Below are 19,786 nucleotides of genomic sequence, written 5' to 3'. Positions count from 1 at the left end.
ATGTAGGTTCATAATACAAAAAGACACATATATTTCCATTAGAGCAAATTGTCAAACAACTGATCAGGGTAATGTCAATTGCTTTTCCCTACAATTAAAAAAATATTTTTGATGGCAAGATAATAATGGGATAAAATCACATTGGTTAAACAAATGAAGGTAAACAAGAAACTTGTCGGAATGAGACTTAGAGATATAACTTTTTTTTTTTAGGTTTAGGAAATTTATAAATGTTCCCATTCACCTTCAGACTATTTAATGGAAACCAGTAAGAATAAGTAAGCAGCTTACTTTGTGTGGTTTTCTAAGTTGTTAAACCTAATTGGGGATCACAACTCTACATGGTTCAATCGAAGAGCTCTCCAGTTTGCTGAATGTTTTGGAGGATGAATACCATTAAGAAAATAAAGAAAGATGCCACAAAACGTGTGAGAATTTCAGCACTTAAAAATAAATAACCCTACAGAAGAAGCTGATTATACTCTTAGTCCTCCCTCTTGCTCTTCACGTGAGATTGGGTTCTTCTTTTTAGCAGTTTAATGTATTGACAGAAGTAAAAAAGTCAACCAAGTCCTGTTAGTCTTATTCCTAAGTGTCCCCTACATTTGTTTATTTCCAAGATTACAGCCACTGCCATATTTCAGATTATCACTACTTATTGCCTGAGATGCCATCTTCGTCTTACCTCTCCTTCCTCAAATTCATTGGCGTATCTGCCTGCAGAGTCATTTTTCTAAAATTTAGTTATGTCACTCTCTTGCTTAAAACCTTTCAATTTCTCTCTATTGCCAATAGGATAAAGTCTAAATTCATTAGCATTTTATAATCTGGCCTGATCATCTTTCCAGCTTCATCAGCTGCCCATTTCCCTACACATTACAATGTCTACTTGGGTCATCTTAGAAAGCGGGTTATCCTTTTCATGCTGTTATACGTGGGATACTGCTATGGTTTGGATATTTGACTCCTCCAAACCTCATGTTGACATTTGGTCCCTAATGTTGGAGGTGGGGCCTAATGGGAGATGTTTGGGTCATGGGGTTGTCTCCCTCATGAATGGCTTGCTACTGTCCTCTTGGTAATGAGTGAGTTACCACTCTCACAGTTTCCTAGAGCATGGCATCTCATTTGTTAAAATGAGCCTGGCACCTCAGTTGTCTGTCTCTCTTCCTTTATAGCCATGTGATGTCTGCACATTCTCCTTCACCTTCTGCCATGAGTAGAAGCAGCCTGAGGCCTTCACCGAAGCAGATGCCAATGTCATGCTTCTTGTACAGTCTACAGAACCATGAACTAAATAAACCTCTTTTCTTTATAAATTACCCAGCCTCAGGTGTTCCTTTATAGCAACACAAACAGACTAAGACAGATACCCTTACCCAACTTTTCTTTAAACTTGCCATCATCTTTAATTGATAAAAGAATAATAAAAGGGTTGAACTAATACTTCTTACTTACTGGTAGAATACATTATGGTAGAAATCATTTTAAAAATGATACAGAAATTGATACAGAAATAACTAGCCTTACAGTAACGTTTTCTAATTTACTTGGTTCAGAATAAAATTATACTGTTATATCACTCTGTTGTAAAAAAATAAAAAGGCACTGGAAAATTGTTTCCTAAGAAGACTTATTTGTAGTTATCAACATACTAAAAAGCTTTTTGGGGGGCAGATCAAAAATGTTACTAATAGTTCATCTCTTGGAATTCTGTTTTGTTATGCTGTGCAAATGTATGTAAAAGTATGAAGTTTAAGATAGAAAGCTGCTTTTCTAGTCTGTTAATACATCTTTCCAGCCTGAGAAAAATAAATTACATCAAGTCTCAACTTAAAGAAAATAAACTTACGAGAAGGGCCATCCAATGCCATCCTCTGAATCTCAGACACTAATGTCTGGTTTCCTTTGGTGCACCCCAGTAGGACTTTTCTAACAGGTTTCCCAGAGCAGACAGACTACACAATGTTCACATGTCAGTGACTATTTAAGCAAATATTTCCCCAAGTCATTTGTAGAGAAAGTACCTCATATCCTGCCCCATGTCCTAGCAATTGAGAAGATGGGATCAGAGAGCAGTAAGTAACCACCTGCCTCAGTAAAAACATCCTCTCACAACCACTTGGGAAATTTAATTACATGAATGCAGGTTAGATCTTGACTCAGTAAAACATTTTCTTGTAAAATTCTAACACTAATTGTAGTCATAACTAGAATTATATTTTAGGGAAATTAGTCTTACTATATATGATACCTAACTTTTTTTTCCTCAAAGTTATATTTAAGTTCTAATTAGTGTTTTATTTACATTATATCTTAGAGAGGGAAGTTCTTACACCTAAAAGAAAACTGGAAATTTGTCATTGTTTGAAAATGGCTTACTTGAAATCTCTCACTTCCTATCCACCAAAAGTAGAGAGGAAGATGATGAAGATACATGGGTATGACACTTAATATTTTTATATTCTTTGTCCCTTTTAATCCTCTCAACTGTACCATGATGTAGGTGTTGTTATTCTCATCTTGTAGATGAAACAGCTGAGAATCAAATTTCATTACTTATCTGAGGCCACACAGCTAGTAAGAGGTATAAATTGCAGCAGATAAGCTATAATAGAAGTGCCTCTGTGTTCCCACCTTTCTGATTCTTCAGCACCATTTTTCTCTTTTTTTTCCTTTGGTGTCAGAAACTTGGGCTTCCACATTTTCAGTTTATCTTCATCTCTGAGGAGAAATATATTTTGAGCAAGTAAATTAAGACTGAATTATATATTCATGGAACCATCAACACTTCATGGGCAATTATGTTTTTCAAAAAATTAAAAAGTCATCTAGAAATATATTTTGATAATCCATGGAAAGGCCGTATAATAAATATTTTAGGCTTTGCAGGCCATATTATCTCTATGGCAGCTCTTCAACTCTACTGTTGCAACTTTATACACAGAAACAAGTGGCAGGCCATATTTGGTCCTCAGGCCATAGTTTGCTGACCCCTGATGTGTGGTAATCCAAATTTGAATCCAGATGCAAGAGATCAGCCTGCTTATAATCATATTTCATCTCCTTTATGAGCCTCAGTTTTGTTTTGTTTTGTTTTGTTTTTTGCCTCTAAAATGTGAACAATGTAACTGAACTCCATTGTGAAACAAGGCTAAGCCAACTAGCATGTAACATTAGTGATTCCAGGCAAAAGAGAATGCAGGGAAGGGAGAAGGTATTTATTATAGAAGGAACTAGTACTTTTTAGCATGTATGTGTCAGGTCTTATGCTAAGCATCTTACATATGTTAACTCATTTGGTTTTCAAAGTAAGTATTGCAACAATCCTTTAAACTGATTACTCAAAGTTTTACAGTACAAGGGAGGAAATGGATGAGCAGAGAGAATGAAATGGATGATCATAGTGGTATGACCACTTTGGAAAACAAGTTGGCATTTTCTTATGAATTTGCATTCCCTATAATTTGCATTTTTTCCCCTTCTAAGTATATCTTCTAGAAAAATTCCTGCACACATTCACAGGAGCCGTAAGAATATCTGTGGCAGTATTATTTGTAAGGGCCCCAAATTAGGATCTACCCCAATACTTATCAACAATCGAATGGATAAATGAATTATGGTATACACATACAATGGAATACTATAGAACATTAAAATGAAAGGAAAAATGAAAGATTAGATTTGAATAAAAAAAGTTATAGAACTCTGTATACAGTGTCTCATTTTCATAATGTTCAAATCCCAAATGAAACAATATTTGTATCATATGTTTGTTAAAACTATTTTTATTTTGAACAAGGAAATGAAAACACCAAATTTATGAGAACAGTTACTTTGAGGGAAAGGATACATGATGTATACAAGGGAAAGAGGCCAAGGTATTGGTTATGTTCTAGTTCTTAAGTCGAATGATAGGTTCAGGGCAATTCATTTTACCATGTTTTACCATGCTTTACAACTTTTTGTTTTCTTTTGATTTTTACAAATGATTTTTTAAGAAAAAGAATTTATCCAGATTCAGTGGTATGCACTTGTAGTTCCAGCTACTTGGAGGCTGAAGTGAGAGGATTGCTTGAGACAGGAGGTCAAAGTGCAGTGTGCTATGATCACGCCTGTGAATAGCCACTGCATTTCAACCTGGGCAACATAGTAAGACCCCATCTCAAACAAAAGAGAAAAAGAATTTATTCCTTATCCTAACTTGATATTTCAGGGTTCTCTTCCACCTTATGCCAAATTACATCTCCTGTTTGTAACACCACTTTCCTGATCATATATGCCTTATGGTCCAACACAACTTCCCAAACACAAGTGTTTTCCATTTACAGTTGTCTACTCCCCCTCTTACCCCTCCCTTTTCTCTCATCTTCTTTTGCTCCCAGTCTTCACCTGTCAAAACGTTACCTGTCTTTCCTGTTTCAGCTTGGCACAAAGATTTTTGATCGCCTAAATAACAGTAATGCATACCTATTCTGAGCTTCCAGGTTATCTTGCACATTTTTATAGCAGGTCCTTCTTTGTTAACTAATTTATCAAATTATGTTTTGGTATCAGGCACGTGATACAGATATGAAAGCCACAGTCCCTACCTCAAAGAGTTCCCAGTCTAGCAGATGAGAAAGTCAAGAAAACAGACCATTACAATTCTGAGAAAAATATCTTGATAAAAAAGGGAGTACCTAACTTAAATAGATAAAGTTAGACAGGGATTCTTAGAAAAAGTGAAATCTGAATTCAATTTTAAATAACGAGGGATAAAATAGCCAGGCAAAAAACACGGCAAAGTGTGTTACAGGTAGAACTATTCTTTTCTTCTTAAATTATCACCATCTTGAAGAGGCTTTCCACCACTATCCATACTTTAAAATCCCTACCAGCACACACCCTATATCCACTCTCTTTCAAAAAATCCTGTTTCAAAGCAACCAAATTCCAATGTGTAATTATAGACTTATTTTTTCATTTGTTTATTGATTTAGTCACTCTAAGCCCACAGGAGTAGGAATTATATCTCTTTTGTTCACTGCTCTCTACCCAACACCTAGCACAGTGCCTTGCGCAAACGACATGTTCAATAAATATTTGTTGAATGAATTGATGAAGTTGGAACAAATGTGAAGGTTTGGAAATGCTGGACAGCATATCCGGTCTAAGGAACTCCAAGTAGTACAGTATGGATGGAACACAGGAATAGTGGGTAAGCAGGAAGAACAGGCGAGGCTAAGAGGTTGCCAGGGGCTGGATTATGAATAAATTTTATGTCTTCCTAAGCAGTTTTGACTTCATTCTGAAAGTGATGGTTAACCACCAAATGGTTTTCAGCTGTTGGCTGGCAGGTGGTCACATTTGCACTTAAGAAATTTTGGAGAATAAACTGAAATGGAGGTAAGATGGCCATTCAGGGAGTTGTAGTAATCTGGTTGAGAAACAATAAGACTGAATTGTGGCTGTGCATTGGGGATGGGAAAAGTGGGAACAGTTTGAGTTATTGGAAGAGAGTGATGGGAAGGGAAAGGCACAAGAGGAGAAGGAATAACAGATAACCTAGGGTTTCAGCCTGAGCAACTGTGTGTTTATTGAAACAGTCACCAACATAGAGATCAAAAGGACCAGATTTGGGGCTCCATCTTCAGTGGACCCAACACTGGAGCACCCAGATATATAAAGCAAATACTATTAGGTCAAAAGGGAGAGATACACCTCAATACAATAATAGTTGGGAGACTTCAACATCCAACTCTAAGCAGATTATCTAGAAAGAAAAACAGCAAACATCCTATTTAAACTGCACCATAGACCAAATGGACTTAACAGACATCTACAGAACTTAATAGACATCTACAGAACATGTTACTCATGTTCTGTATGGTACACATTCTTTTCATTATTAATGGAACATTCTCCAGAACTGTTCATAAGTTAGGACACAAAACAAGTATCAACAAGTTTTTAAAAATCAAAATCATATCAAGTATCTCATCTGAGCACAGTGGATTAAAACTAAACATCAATAACAAGAGGAACATTTGAAACTATACAAATATATGGAAATTAAACAACATGCTCCTGAACAACCAATGGGTGAAGGAAGAAATTAAGGATAATACTTAAAAATTCTTTGAAACAAATGAAAATGGAAACACAACATATCAAACTTATAGGACACAGCAAAAACAATATTAAGAGGCAAGTTTATAGCAATAAATGCCTACATCAAAAACTAGAAAGATTTCAAAAAATAATCTAATGATTTGTCTCAAAGAATTAGAAAAGGAAGAACAAACCAAATCCAAAGTTAGTAGAAGAAAAGAAATAATAAAGATCAAAGCTGACATAAACAAAATTTAGATAAAAAATACAAAAGATCAATGAAACAAAAAGCTGGTGTTTTGAAAAGAAACAAAATTGACAAACCATTACCTAGACTAGAGAGAGAGAGATGGGGTGAGAAAGAGAGGGGAGGGGAGGGAGGAGGGGAGGGGAGAGGGAAGGGGAGAGGGAAAGGTAAACGGGAGGAGAGGGGGAAAGGTAAAGGGAAGGGGAGGGGAGGGGAAGGAGGAGAGGGAGGGGAGGGGGAGAGGGAGGGGAGGGGGAGAGGGAGGGGAGGGGGAGAGGGAGGGGATGGCAAGTTCAGGTAAATAAAGTCAAAGTGAAAAAAGAGACATTACTTAGAGACCACTGTGAGCAACTATCTGCTAACAAATGGGAAAACCTGAAGGAAATAGCTAAATTCATGGAAATATACAACCTACTGAGATGGAACCAAGAAAAAATTAGAAAACTTGAAAAGACCAATAAAAGTGATGAGATTGAATCAGTAATAAAGAGTCTCCCAAAAAAGAAAAGTCTAGGACTAGATGGCTTCCCTGCTGAATTCTACTGAACCTTTAAAAAAGAATTAATACTAAATCTTCTCAAACTATTCCAAAACATTGAAGCAGAATGAACTCTTCCTAACTCATTCTATGAGGCCAGCATAACCCTGATACCAAAAGCAGACAAGGATACGAAAAAGAAAATTACAGGTCGATATCCCTGATGAACATAGACACAAAAATCTTCAACAAAATATTAGCAAACTCAATACAACAGCACATCAAAAAGATAATACACCATGATGTAGTGTGATATATCCCAGAAATGCAAGAACATATTAGTGGGATATATCCCTGAGCCCAGGAAGTCAAGGCTGCAGTGAATCATGATTATGCCACTGCTGCACTCCAGCCTGAGTGACAGAGTGAGACCCTGTTACAAAAAAACAAAAAAACAAAAAAACCAAACAAACAAAAAACCCAACTCACTCCCAGGGCATCCTCCCTGCACACAACTAGGCTGCTGTTCCTCTGTAGCCTCACACACTGACCCCCGGGCTCACTTGGTGAGCACATCCCCAGAAAGAGGGTAGGTGGCAGGAAAGATCGCTGGCTTGGGGGCAGGCCACCTAGATCTCAGACCTACCTCTGTACTCAATAGCATGGGCAAGTTAGTTACCCTTAGCCTTGATGTTCTCATCTGAGACAATTTAAAATATTTTTTTAAATTATAAAAATAGAGATGGGGTCCCACTATGTTGCCCAGGCTGGTCTCAAACTCTTGAGCTCAAGCAATCCTCCCACTTCTGCCTTCCAAAGAGCTAGGTTTACAGGCATGAGCCACTGCACCTGGCCAACTGGGAACCATTCTAATCTATCATGGAGGGTTACTGTGATAGAAAGGGAAGTATCAGGCTGGGGAGATTTCAGCTCAGCTCATGAATCACTGGCTTCATCATGTGAAGCCGGAAATTCTCTAGCCATCACCCCCTCCATGGTCATATTGATGCCCATCAATCAGACCACCAGGAACATGCCTGCAGTCAACAAAGTTGGGTCATTCAACATAGGCAAATCAATAAATGTGAAACATCACTGCAACAGAATGAAGAACAAAACCATATGATAATTTCAATAGATGCAGAAAAAGCATTTGTCAAAATTCAACATCCTTTCATAATAAAAGCTCTCAATAAATTAGGCATAGAAGAAAACTACCTCAACATAATAAAGGCCATATATAACAAACCCACAGCTAACATCTTACCTAACAGGGAAAAGCTTCCAGCTTTTCTGGAATAAGACATGGATGCCCACTCTCTCCATTCTTATTCAACAAAGTACTAGAAGTTCCAGCAGGATCAATGAGGCAAGAGAAAGAAATAAAGGACATCAAAATGGGAAAGGAGGAAGTAAATTGCCCCTGTTTGCAGACGACATGATCTTATATCTAGAAAAATCTAACAACTTTACCAAGAGACTCTTAGAATTGATAAATTCAGTAAAGTTGTAGGATACAAAATCAACATATAAAAAATAGTAGCGTTTCTATACATGAACAATGAACTAGCTGAAAATGAGATCAAGAAAGCAATCTGGTTTATAATAGCTGCAAAAAACAAAAATACATAGGAATAAATTTAGCCAAGGAGGTGAAAGACTTCTACAAAGAAAGTGACACAACACTGATGAAATAAATTGTAGATGATGTAAACAAATGGAAGGACATCTCATGCTCATAGATTGGAAGAATTAATATTGTTAAAATGACCATACTACCCAAGGCAATCTACAGATTCAATGCAATCCCCATCAAAATATCAATGCCTTTCTTCACAGAAATAGAAAACACAATCTTAGAATTTGTATGGAATCACAAAAGACCCCAAGTAGCTGAAGCAATTCTGAGCAAAATAACAAATCTGTATAAAGCACAGTACCAGACTTCAAAACATTCTACAAAGCTCTAGTAATCAAAACAGCACGGTGTTGGCATAAAACAGACACACAAACCAATGGAACAGAATAGATAACCCAGAAATTAATCCATGTATCTACAGCCAACTGCTTTTGACAAAAACTCCAAGAACACTCAATGGGGGAAGTACAGTCTTTTCAATAAATGGTGCTAGGAAAACTGGATATCCATATACAGAAGAATTAAACTAGACCCCCCCACCCACCACTTACACTATACAAAAATCAAACAAAAATAGATCAAAGACTTAAAATGTAAGACCCAAACCTCTAAAACTGTTAGAAGAAAACAGGGGAAACACTTCAGGACATTGGTCTAGGAAAAGGTTTTATGACTAAGACCTCAGTAGCACAAGTAACAAAGCAAAAATCAACAAATGGGATTTCAGCAATCTAAAAAGCTTCTGCACAGTAAAAGAAACAATCAACAGAGTGAAAAGACAACTTACAGAATGGAGAAAAATATTCGCAAACTATTAATCTGACAGGTGATTAATACCCAGAATATACAAGGAACTCAAACAGCAAAACAGAAAAAATAATTCAATTAAAAATGGGCAAATGAACAGACATTTCTCAAAAGATGATATTAAAATGACCAATAGTTTATTTGCGTAGAGGTGTTTATAGTATTCTGATGGTAGTTTGTATTTCTGTGGGATCGGTGGTGATATCCCCTTTATCATTTTTTATTGCATCTATTTGATTCTTCTCTATTTTCTTCTTTATTAGTCTTGCTAGTGGTCTATCAGTTTTGTTGATCTTTTCAAAAAACCAGCTCCTGGATTCACTGATTTTTTGAAGGTTTTTTTGTGTGTCTCTATCTCCTTCAGTTCTGTTCGATCTTAGTTATTTCTTGCCTTCTGCTAGCTTTTGAATTTGTTTGCTCTTGTTTCTCTAGTTCTTTTCATTGTGAAGTTAGGGTGTCGATTTTAAATCTTTCCTTCTTTCTCTTGTGGGCATTTAGTGGTATAAATTTCCCTCTACACACTGCTTTAAATGTGTCCCAGACATTCTGGTACGTTGTGTCTTTGTTCTCATTGGTTTCAAAGAAGATCTTTATTTACCCAGTAATCATTCAAAAGCAAGTTGTTCAGTTTCCATGCAGTTGTGCAGTTTTGAATGAGTTTCTTAATCCTGAGTTCTAATTTGATTGCACTGTGGTCTGAGAGGCAGTTTGTTATGATTTCTGTTCTTTCACATTTGCTGAGGAGTGCTTTACTTCCAATTATGTGATCAATTTTAGAATAAGTGCGATGTGGTGCTGAGAATAATGTATATTCTGTTGATTTGGGGTGGAGAGTTCTGTAGATGTCTATTAGGTCCGCTTGGTGCAGAGCTGAGTTCAAGTCCTGGATATCTTTTTTAACCTTCTGTCTCATTGATCTGTTTAATATTTACAGTGGGGTGTTAAAATCTCCCATTATTATTGTGTGGGAGTCTAAGTCTCTTTGTAGGTCCCTAAGGACTTGCTTTATGAATCTGGATGCTCCTGTATTGGGTGCATATATATTTAGGATAGTTAGCTCTTCTTGTTGAATTGATCCCTTTACCATAATGTAATGGCCTTCTTTGTGTCTTTTGATCTTTGTTGGTTTAAAGTCTGTTTTATCTGAGGCTAGGATTGCAACCCCTGCTTTTTTTGCTTTCCATTTTCTTGGTAGATCTTCCTCCATCCCTTTATTTTGAGCCTATGTGTGTCTTTGCACATGAGATGGGTCTCCTGAATACAGCACACTGATGGGTCTTGACTCTCTATCCAATTTTCCAGTCTGTGTCTTTTAAATAGCAAAGACTTGGAACCAACCCAAATGTCCATCAATGATAGACTGGATTAAGAAAACATGGCACATATACACAATGGAATACTATGCAACTATAAAAAGGATGAGTTCATGTCCTTTGCAGGGACATGGAATGAAGCTGGAAACCATCATTCTCAGCAAACTATCACAAGGACAGGAAACCAAACACCGCATGTTCTCACTCATAGGTAGGAATTGAACAATGAGAACACTTGGACACAGGGTGGGGAACATCACACACTGGGGCTTGTCAGGGGGTGAGGGGCTGGGGGAGGGATAGCATTAGGAGAAATACTTAATGTAAATGATGAGTTGATGGGTGCAGCAAACCAACATGGCACATGTATACCTGTGTAACAAGCCTGCACATTGTGCACGTGTACCTTAGAACTTAAAGTATAATAAAAAATACATAAAATAAAATGACCAATAAACATATTTTAAAATGTTCAACATCACTAATCACCAGGGAAATGCAAATCAAAACCACAATGAGGTATCATTTCATCCCTGTTAGGATGGCAATCATCAAAAAGACAAAAAAAAAAAAATCACATGCTAGCAAGGATGTGGAGAATAGGAAATTCTCTTCATTCTTAGTGGGAATATAAATAGTACAGCACCTATGAATAACAGTATGGAGGTTCCTAAAAAACTACAAATAGAACTATCATATGATTCAGCAGTTCCATTGCTGGGTATTAATCCAAAGGAAATGAAATCAGTATATCAAAGAGACATCTATGCTCCCATGTTTATTGCAGCACTATATGCAATAGCCAACATATGGAATCAACTTAGGTATCCAACATCAAATGAATGGTAAAGAAAATGTGATAAACATACACATGGCAGAGCACTATTCAGCCATAAAAAAGAATGAAATCATGTCATTCACAGCAACATGGATAGAAGTGGAGGACATTATGTTAAGTGAAATAAGCCAGGAATAGAAAGTTAAGCACCACATGTTCTCACTCATATATGAAAGCTAAGAAAGGTTGCTCTCATAGAAATAAAGAGTAGAACAGAGGATGCTAAAGGCTGGGAAACTAGGGAATAGAGAGAGATTAGTTCAGGATACAATATACAGTGAGATATGAGGGATATGTTCTAGTGTTCTATACCACTGATATGGTCAGGCTTTGTGTCTCCACTAAACCTCACCTTGAATTGTATTCCCCATGTGTCTAGGGAGGGAGGTGACTGGATTATGAGGGCAGTTTCCTACATAGTGTTCTCATTATAGTGAATGAGTTCTCATGAGTTCTGATGGCTTTATAAGGGGTTTTTTACCCTTCACTTTCTCTTCTCTCTCTTGCCTGCCACCATGTAATATGTGCCTCTTCCCCTTCTGCCATGAGTGTAAGTTTCCTGAGGCCTCACCAGCCACGCGAAACTGCGAGTCAATTAAGCTTCTTTCCTTTATTAATTACCTAGTCTCAGGTATTTCTTTATAGCAGTGTAAAAATGGACTAATACAACTACCATAGGATGACTATAGTTAACAATAATATATTATATAGTTTTAAATAGCTAGAAGGGAGATATTGAATATTCCCAACACAAAGAAATGATAAATGTTTGATGATGAATATGCTAATTACCCTGATCTTATCACTATATATTTTGTGTATCAAAACATCACTATCTCCCTGGAAAATATGTACAATTATTATATGTCAACTTAAAAATAACATCAAATGACAAAGAAATAATAACATAGAAACCTAGGGAAAAACTAGTATTTTTTTTCCTTTGGAGGATGGCATAGTTCATATTTTAAGATATAGAGAAGACAAATAAAGACTTAAAAGCATCTGTTGGATTTAACAAAGGAGTTATTAGTGACCTTACCAAAAATAAGTTCAATTGTATAACAGGAACCCTAATTGCAGTGAGCAAGGAAAGATGAATCAAACATGAACAGAGGAGACTTTTATTTTTAACCAATTGATTAAGAGGGAAAGTATAAATAATAAGTGACTGGAGAGGGAGCATCAAACTTAAAGATGGCTTTCTTTTTTTTGGAACAGAGCCTGGCTCCATTGCCCAGGCTGGAGTCTAGTGGTGTGATCCCGGCTCACTACAACCTCTGCCTCAAAGGCTCAAGCCATCCTCCCACCTCAGCCTCCTGAATAGCTGGGACTACAGGCATGTGCCACCATGCCTGGCTAGTTTAGTAGAGATGGGATTTTGCCATGTTTCTCAGGCTGGTCTTGAACTCCTAGACTCAGGCAATCCACCTACCTCTGCCTCTCAAAGTGCTGGGATTACAGGCATGAGCCACTGCATTCAGCCATCTTTTTTGATAAATTATAGTTATTTAGTCCTTGAATACAGACGTTCTGTCACATAGTGCTTGCTATCCTTCATGTTGTCATGTACATTGGAGATAATTTTAAAAATGTGTTGAAATGAGTTTCAAGTCTGAATTCAAAAATAAAAAACAGAAACAAACTCAAAACCTCCAATGCCTTTTGTGGTCACCTACCACTTTTGGATCATATATGTTATTCAGTGTTTTCCCCTCTTAGTGAGAAGACTATCTTAAGTTGACTTTTCATTCAATCTCCAAGGATCTGAAAAGTTGGTTCTGTGATCATAATTAAGAAAGCATCAGGAAATGGGTCAAATATCAGCAGGGATGACCAATAAGGTAAATTACTTACTTTGACTCTTTTTCACTCAGGTCTACATCATCATAGATAATAACTTCCTGAGACTTACGTTCTAGGGTCAAGACAGAATCAAAATAGTCCATTATTAAGCATGGTTTATATAAGCACTGACTTTCCAAATTATACCCAATTACCTAATTATCCAGGTGCATCTTCAGGTCTGTTTTAGCAAAATCTGATCATAAAATACAGATAGGCTAGAAGAATCAAAGAATAAAAATATTCTCTATTTGGGAAGAAATTCAAGTGAAAGATTAAAAAAAAGTGTGATGTCCCAGTATCTCAAAACATATATATTTATATTAATTTGCTTTTACATAGAGTTCCAGAAAAATATGAGTTGCTTAAAGAATCATTTTTAGACTAAGTTCCCATCTTTCTGGAATTGAACAAATATGCTATACTGCTAGAATAGTGAGAGGTCTTTTCTTAACTCCTAGAGGGGAGAAACAGCTTAATAGAACAGTAATGTTGACTTTTCTTCCATGGTTTTTATTTCAAATCATTGGCAATTGCTCCTATACAATAATCTTGCATAATGTTGAATCTGACTTAGTGCATAATAATAATTAGGCATTTTCATTTTAGGATATTCACATTCCTTGGCACTCTACATAGAATTACATGATTTTCATTTGATTCACCACTGAACAAGTTTGAGACCTTCTAGTATAATTATTCATCATTATTCACTGCCTTATTTTATTAAATAACTTCAAATGTGGGTGGGGATACAATGCATGTCTATTCTAGGTCAGCTTTTTTCTTTTAAACACAGACCAAGGATATGTTGAGATGTGGGATTTTATCAGGTATATACAATTGTCATTTGTCTTTTAGTTCAGCAAACTCATATTTATGAAATATAATATACTTTTGAATTGTCAAGTTCGAGTGACATCCAGGTAGCCACATAGCTAGAATCCCCAAACAAAAACTAACAAACAACAGAACACCTGACCCTCTTTTATTGACAAATTCAATGTACTGAACATGTATTGACAGCCTACTATGTGTCAAGCACCGTGCTAATTTATGCACTATTATTTTAATGGAAAAGCAAACAACATTCCAATGATCCATTCTCAATTCAGTTAGTTTGCTGGTGGCAATGTGATCATATTCAGTTAGTGTCTTAATTAGGATGAAGGATATCAAGTCCTTCAAAAGGCAGTATGGTAGAATGCAAAATGCATGAGTTTCATAGTCAGAGAGCCTGGAATACAAATCCTGGATCACTTAAATATGGTCCTACAGCTTCTCTGAAAAGGGATGATAACATTTATTTTTCTGGGATTTTAAGAGGAACACATCTGCCCCAGGGCATGGTATGTAGTAGGTACTTGAGAAACACTACTCATCTTCTCCAAAGTAAAAAAATACTTCCGTGTGAAACATCTTCTTTGATTTTGGTAGAGCAATTTTTCATCAAATGTGGGAATGCAGGAAGGGTTACCATTTCTCTTTCCCTGCCTCTGAATATACAAAAGCTGAGTACTTTTGGTCTGCAATAAGCAAATGGCACTTACCTAAATCAGGCAGCAAAATGGAAAATGCACTGTTGATTGACAAAAGACACAAAAGAGTTAAGGAAAAAAACCATGTTTGGAAAGATGAGCTGACAGATCTCCAATAACATATTGATGATGCTGGATTGCCCTTCTTGCCCTGGTATTCTCTGACTCCAAGAAAAATGGTTTCTATGGTATTAACAGATGTCACAAGATGTGCACAAGATGTTATGGGAACACAAAGGAAATGGGTAATCCAGGTTTGGGAAGAGAAGTTCAGGGGAGGCATTCAATAAGGGACAATATTTGATCGAATTTTAAGGGAAACCTAGAACTTTGAGAACAAAAGAAGGCTGGAGGAGGGCAGGTACATTCCAGACCATGAGAATGTCATGTTCAAAGCATGGAGGCATGAGACACCATGGCAGAGTCTGAGATCTATAGCTATGTGGATGGGATGGTAGTGAGAGTTAATTTTAGTGAGAGACAGAACTAGAGAAGTAGAATGGGGACAGCCATGAAGTATTTACTTGCCAGGGTAAGGAACTGGATATTTATTCTAAACGTAGTATGTAGCCAATGAATAGTTTTGAGAGAAAGGTAATCAGATTTGCATATTAAAAACATTAGCATTCTCATCTTGATCAAATATTATGGGACTGCCGGGTATCATGCCAATAATTTTCTCTCAGAAAACATCTAATCTGCTAAGGCCAGGGTCTGCCTTTGTGCACAGGGTCTCGTTGATCACACTCCCTCTTCTTCCATATCAGGACTACAATTTATAAACCTCATGTTTTGTAAGGTCTCTTGGTAGATCTAGATGCAATTGACAGTTGAACTTAAAGCCACAAAACTCTGAAGCTTTATAATCAAAAACAACTTCAGGGTAGAACAACATAATTCCATCTCACTATAGGTAATTACCTTGGACAAATTATTTTAGCATCTTCTGCCCTCACAAAATACATCTCTATGTCTGTATATCTACACAGATGTTCCCAGCCTTACAATGGTTTGACTCCCAATTTTTCTGCTTTACAGTGGTGTGAAAGCAATATGCATTCAGTAGAAACCTACTTCAAGTATCCTTAAGACCATTCTTTTTCCACTTTCAGTACAGTATTCAATAAATTACATGAGATAGTCAACACTTTTTATAGACAGGCTTTGTGTTAGATGCTTTTGCCCAACTGTAGGCTGGTGTAAATATTCCAAGCATGTTTAAGATGGGCTAGGCTAAGCGATGATGTTTGGTAGATGTATTAAATGGACTTTTAACTTAACATATTTTAGAGTTGCAATGAGTTTATTGGGACACAACTCCATCATAAATTGAGGTGCACCTGAATATCTACATCTATATCTATCTATTGCCTGCAAAGCGTCTCCAGGGTCCCCCTTCCATTATATGCAGGAGAAAACTGGAATGCTGTGGGTGTATAAAGGAAGTGATATGCCCACAGTTGTACATGGAATAAATGGCAGAACTGGTACTAGAATCTAGAATCCAGGTCCCCTCACATCTCTTTCTAGTGCTAGTGAATTTGGAATCTCTCTCAAAACTGGCAGTTAGCCTAGGTCATCTCAGAGGGTCTTTTCCAGGTCTAAGACCTTGCAATACATGAACTGTTCAGCTGAGCAGCTCATCTCCCCCTTCCACATATTGCTGCTCTCAAGGGAGATAAATTAAATATGGAACGTAGACAAATAAAAACTACCGGGGCTTATAGGGCCCCAAAAGCATAAAAGGACATGGTAAGTAATGCTTAGTGGTAACAACAGGAATAGGATGTTAAGGCTGATGAGGAAAGTTTCCTTTCTGGACTTTGCTTAAGATTTTCCCTCTACCCTCATTTTCAACCCTTTCTCTGCCATTTTTTCAAAGGAGCATACCACTTTCTCATTAATTAGTCTCTGTGCATGTAGTTCAATCAAAAATTCAAAAGAAAGGGGCAGATGATGGCCAGACCCTTGGTTTTAGTTTCTGATATCCCCTTCACTGTTTCTGAGATTGGATGGAGAACATCAACTTGTGTATCTACCAGGTTAATCCCCTCATGGAAAGGGATTTAAAGGGACTTTTTACCTTAAGTTTTCTTTTGACTTGGTTTTCTTTATTTTAAATCTATCCTTTTCTTTCTTGAAGAATTGCTGCAGTCTTTTGAGTGCTTCTTTTCCATCTAAACTGAGAGGAATCACAGGATATAAGTAACATGGCATTTAAGAGAGTACTAGAGATAGAAAGCTGTTGTATTATAAAATCAAATGCCACATGTTCTCACTTGTAAGTGGGAGCTAAACAATAGGTATACATGGTCATAAAGATGGAAATAACCGACACTGGGGACTCCAAAAAGCGGGAGGGTGGGAGGAAGAATGAAGGTTGGAAAGTTCCCTATTGGGTAAATGTTCACTGTTTGGGTAATGGGTAGACTAGAAGCCCATACCTCATCATTAGGCAATATATTTATGTATCAAACCTGCACAGGTACCCCTGAGTCTATAAAAAAAATAAAGAACCAGAGGCTTTGTTTTCATGTCCAAAACACATCTCACTCAAGAAAGAGCAAGAAGATGCCTTATTGAATTCTAGGCTTTTCTTTGTTTAGATGTGATATGATGTAGCACACACCAGTCAACTATGAAGGGAGTAATTATATTTCAAGACAAACTACTGCAAGTAGTCTCTATTTTGCAGATTTTATGAAGCAGTCTTCCCTTTAGAGGAAAAGATAACTCAGGGAAATGTACTTTACAAACTGTACTAGAAATACGTTATAGAAAATCCTGGCTCTTGAAATTCTTATCATTGATTTTTAATTTACTGAATAATATAGCAATGATGGTACACTGATTACCCAGCTGATGATTACAGTTCTGTCAAATATCCTTTTGGGGCCTTTAGGGGGTAGAGTGAGGGAATGATATACCCACGTCGTGCCAACCAGCATGCCCAGTTCAGGGTCTTTTTCCCCTTGAACCCTTAAACTCCTTGCTTTTGACCATTGCTGTTTTCTTTTCCACAACATGTCCTTAATAACTAAACTTGTAGAATAATACCCATCTGAACAAATTTTATTCTTGATAACACTGAATCACACTACATGTTATATTAAGCCCAAATCCCCGAGATAGCCTTACTAACTTACAGAGACACAGGTAAGTCATAACCATTAATTTGTTCCTGGAAAAACAGCTATAAAATTGAAGCAAGTTTTATTAATATTTACATCTCTTTTATTACTTATTTTCTAACCCAATATCAAAATCATTTACTCTGGGAAATGGGTATTTCTCAAAAGCGAGAACAATGTGATTTAATATTGATAGTATATAATTGTACACAATTACAAGTATCCTATTGATCACAATTGTAATATTACAATAGGTTATCATAACTCTCAGTGTGAATCTTTCCTAAAAGATGATGATGGGAGTCGGGGGTGGCAGTGGGGCTGGGGGGCGGATGGTGGGTCCCCACTTAAACTCTGGCTTTACTAGACTAACAGGAAGTACCATTAGCCTACAAAGCCAAGAAAGAGAGAAACTCACTCTATCTTTGGGTAGTTGTTCTTTGTTTTGTAGACATCTTCATACAGTTCTCTATTTTCTTCTGAAATTAAAAGAAAACCCTACTTATATTCATTATAATAGCCATAGTTCAGATTCATATTTAACAAAAAGTATTAGATACTTACTAGATGCTAGGTACTTTGATCTTTCTTTTGTTAAATAGTTTTTACTGAAACTCACCCACATGTTTTTAAAAGCATATGGTAAAAATACTTAAACCTCTATGAAAGTATATATAAATGAAAATTAAGACTCATTTCCACCTGATTCCAAATTTGAACTGATTTAGTCAAAGAAAGTTGGTTCTTCAATAGATTCCTTCCTTCCACCCTCCCTCCTTCCTGTATTTAATACATAACAATCAGAATTTACTAAGCATCAGGCATTGCGCTGAATGCTGGGGCAACCATGGAAAATGAGATATATCTTGAATAATCTCTCCCTTCACAGCATGGCTTTGGCCTAGCCCAACACATAAGCTTAACATACACAGTTATACTTTAATTCAATCCTGAAACAGAGTCTAATGGAAAGAACTTTGAATATTAGGGTCAGGATTTTTAGGTTCAAAACTCAACTTTAACACACAATGATCTTAGAGGAGTCACTTCTCTATGTTTCAATTTTCTTTTTAAAATGAGTGTACTGGGTTTAATGATATTTAAGGTTGTTTTTCCCTCTAAACTTCTGAGATTCTAAGATCAATCAGAGTAACATTTGATTCTCTCCATTCCATTGCTTTTTCTTTTTCTAAAATTTATTTTAAAATTGACAAATAATAATTATATATACTTATGATGTATAACATGTTTTGATAATTGTATACATAGTGGAATGACTAAGTCAAGCCAGTTAACATATTCATTACCTTACATATTTTTTGTGGTGAGAATTTTAAAATCTACTCTCTGCAATTTTCAAGTATATAATACTTTGTTATTAACTATAATCACTGTTGTACTATAAACCTCCTGAAGGTACTTCTCCTAATTGAAATTTTGTATCCTTTGACCAATACCTCCCCATTACTTTTTCATTCATGAATTCCTTCATTCAACAGATTTTTTTGAATATCTAACATGTACTTGGCATTATGCTAGGGGCTGGAGAAAATGGTATGTATAAAGAAGGTAATAATCTAGGAGGGGACACATTAATTAAAAAGTCACATAAGTATAAAATTACAACTGTGACAAGTACTATGAAAAAGAAGTCCATGGTACTATGAGATTGTACACCAAGGAGAATATTCCCTGTGGAAATAATGATTGAGCTGAGATTAGAAGATTAAGAGTCAGTGAAACAAAGGGACCCAGGGGAGGAAAGAGCATTCCGGAAAGGGAGGGAGAAGCATATGAAAATATCCTGCTGTTGGAGCTTGGCAAATTATACAAGCTAAAAGAAGGTCAGCATAACTG

The 19,786-nt window shown here is 36.5% G+C and overlaps 1 protein-coding gene across 7 annotated transcripts in view; it reads right to left on the bottom strand.

Moving 5' to 3' along the window:
- FYB2 (FYN binding protein 2) overlaps positions 1-19,786 on the bottom strand; it is a 103,894-nt gene that overhangs the window by 8,487 nt on the left and 75,621 nt on the right. For 6 of the 7 annotated variants that reach the window (XR_008547630.1, XR_001706833.3, XR_001706830.3 and 3 more), the window contains 5 exons: positions 18,348-18,408; positions 16,882-16,980; positions 14,811-14,839; positions 13,273-13,333; positions 2,638-2,724 (listed from right to left, as the gene is read on the bottom strand). Coding sequence is in view for 3 of the 7 variants with exons in the window: in XM_063801547.1 (XP_063657617.1) it covers positions 2,638-2,724; positions 13,273-13,333; positions 14,811-14,839; positions 16,882-16,980; positions 18,348-18,408 (337 nt within the window). In the remaining 4 variants the exon portion in view is untranslated. Of the gene's footprint in view, positions 1-2,637; positions 2,725-12,850; positions 13,031-13,272; positions 13,334-14,810; positions 14,840-16,881; positions 16,981-18,347; positions 18,409-19,786 lie in introns of all 7 variants that reach the window. The other variant, XR_010153839.1, reaches the window with a different exon arrangement.

This window comes from Pan troglodytes, chromosome 1 (genome assembly GCF_028858775.2).
Source record: "Pan troglodytes isolate AG18354 chromosome 1, NHGRI_mPanTro3-v2.0_pri, whole genome shotgun sequence".
Classification (NCBI taxonomy): domain Eukaryota; kingdom Metazoa; phylum Chordata; class Mammalia; order Primates; family Hominidae; genus Pan; species Pan troglodytes.
The sequence above is the reverse complement of the archived record's forward strand: the minus strand, read 5'-3'. Positions and strand labels throughout refer to the sequence as shown.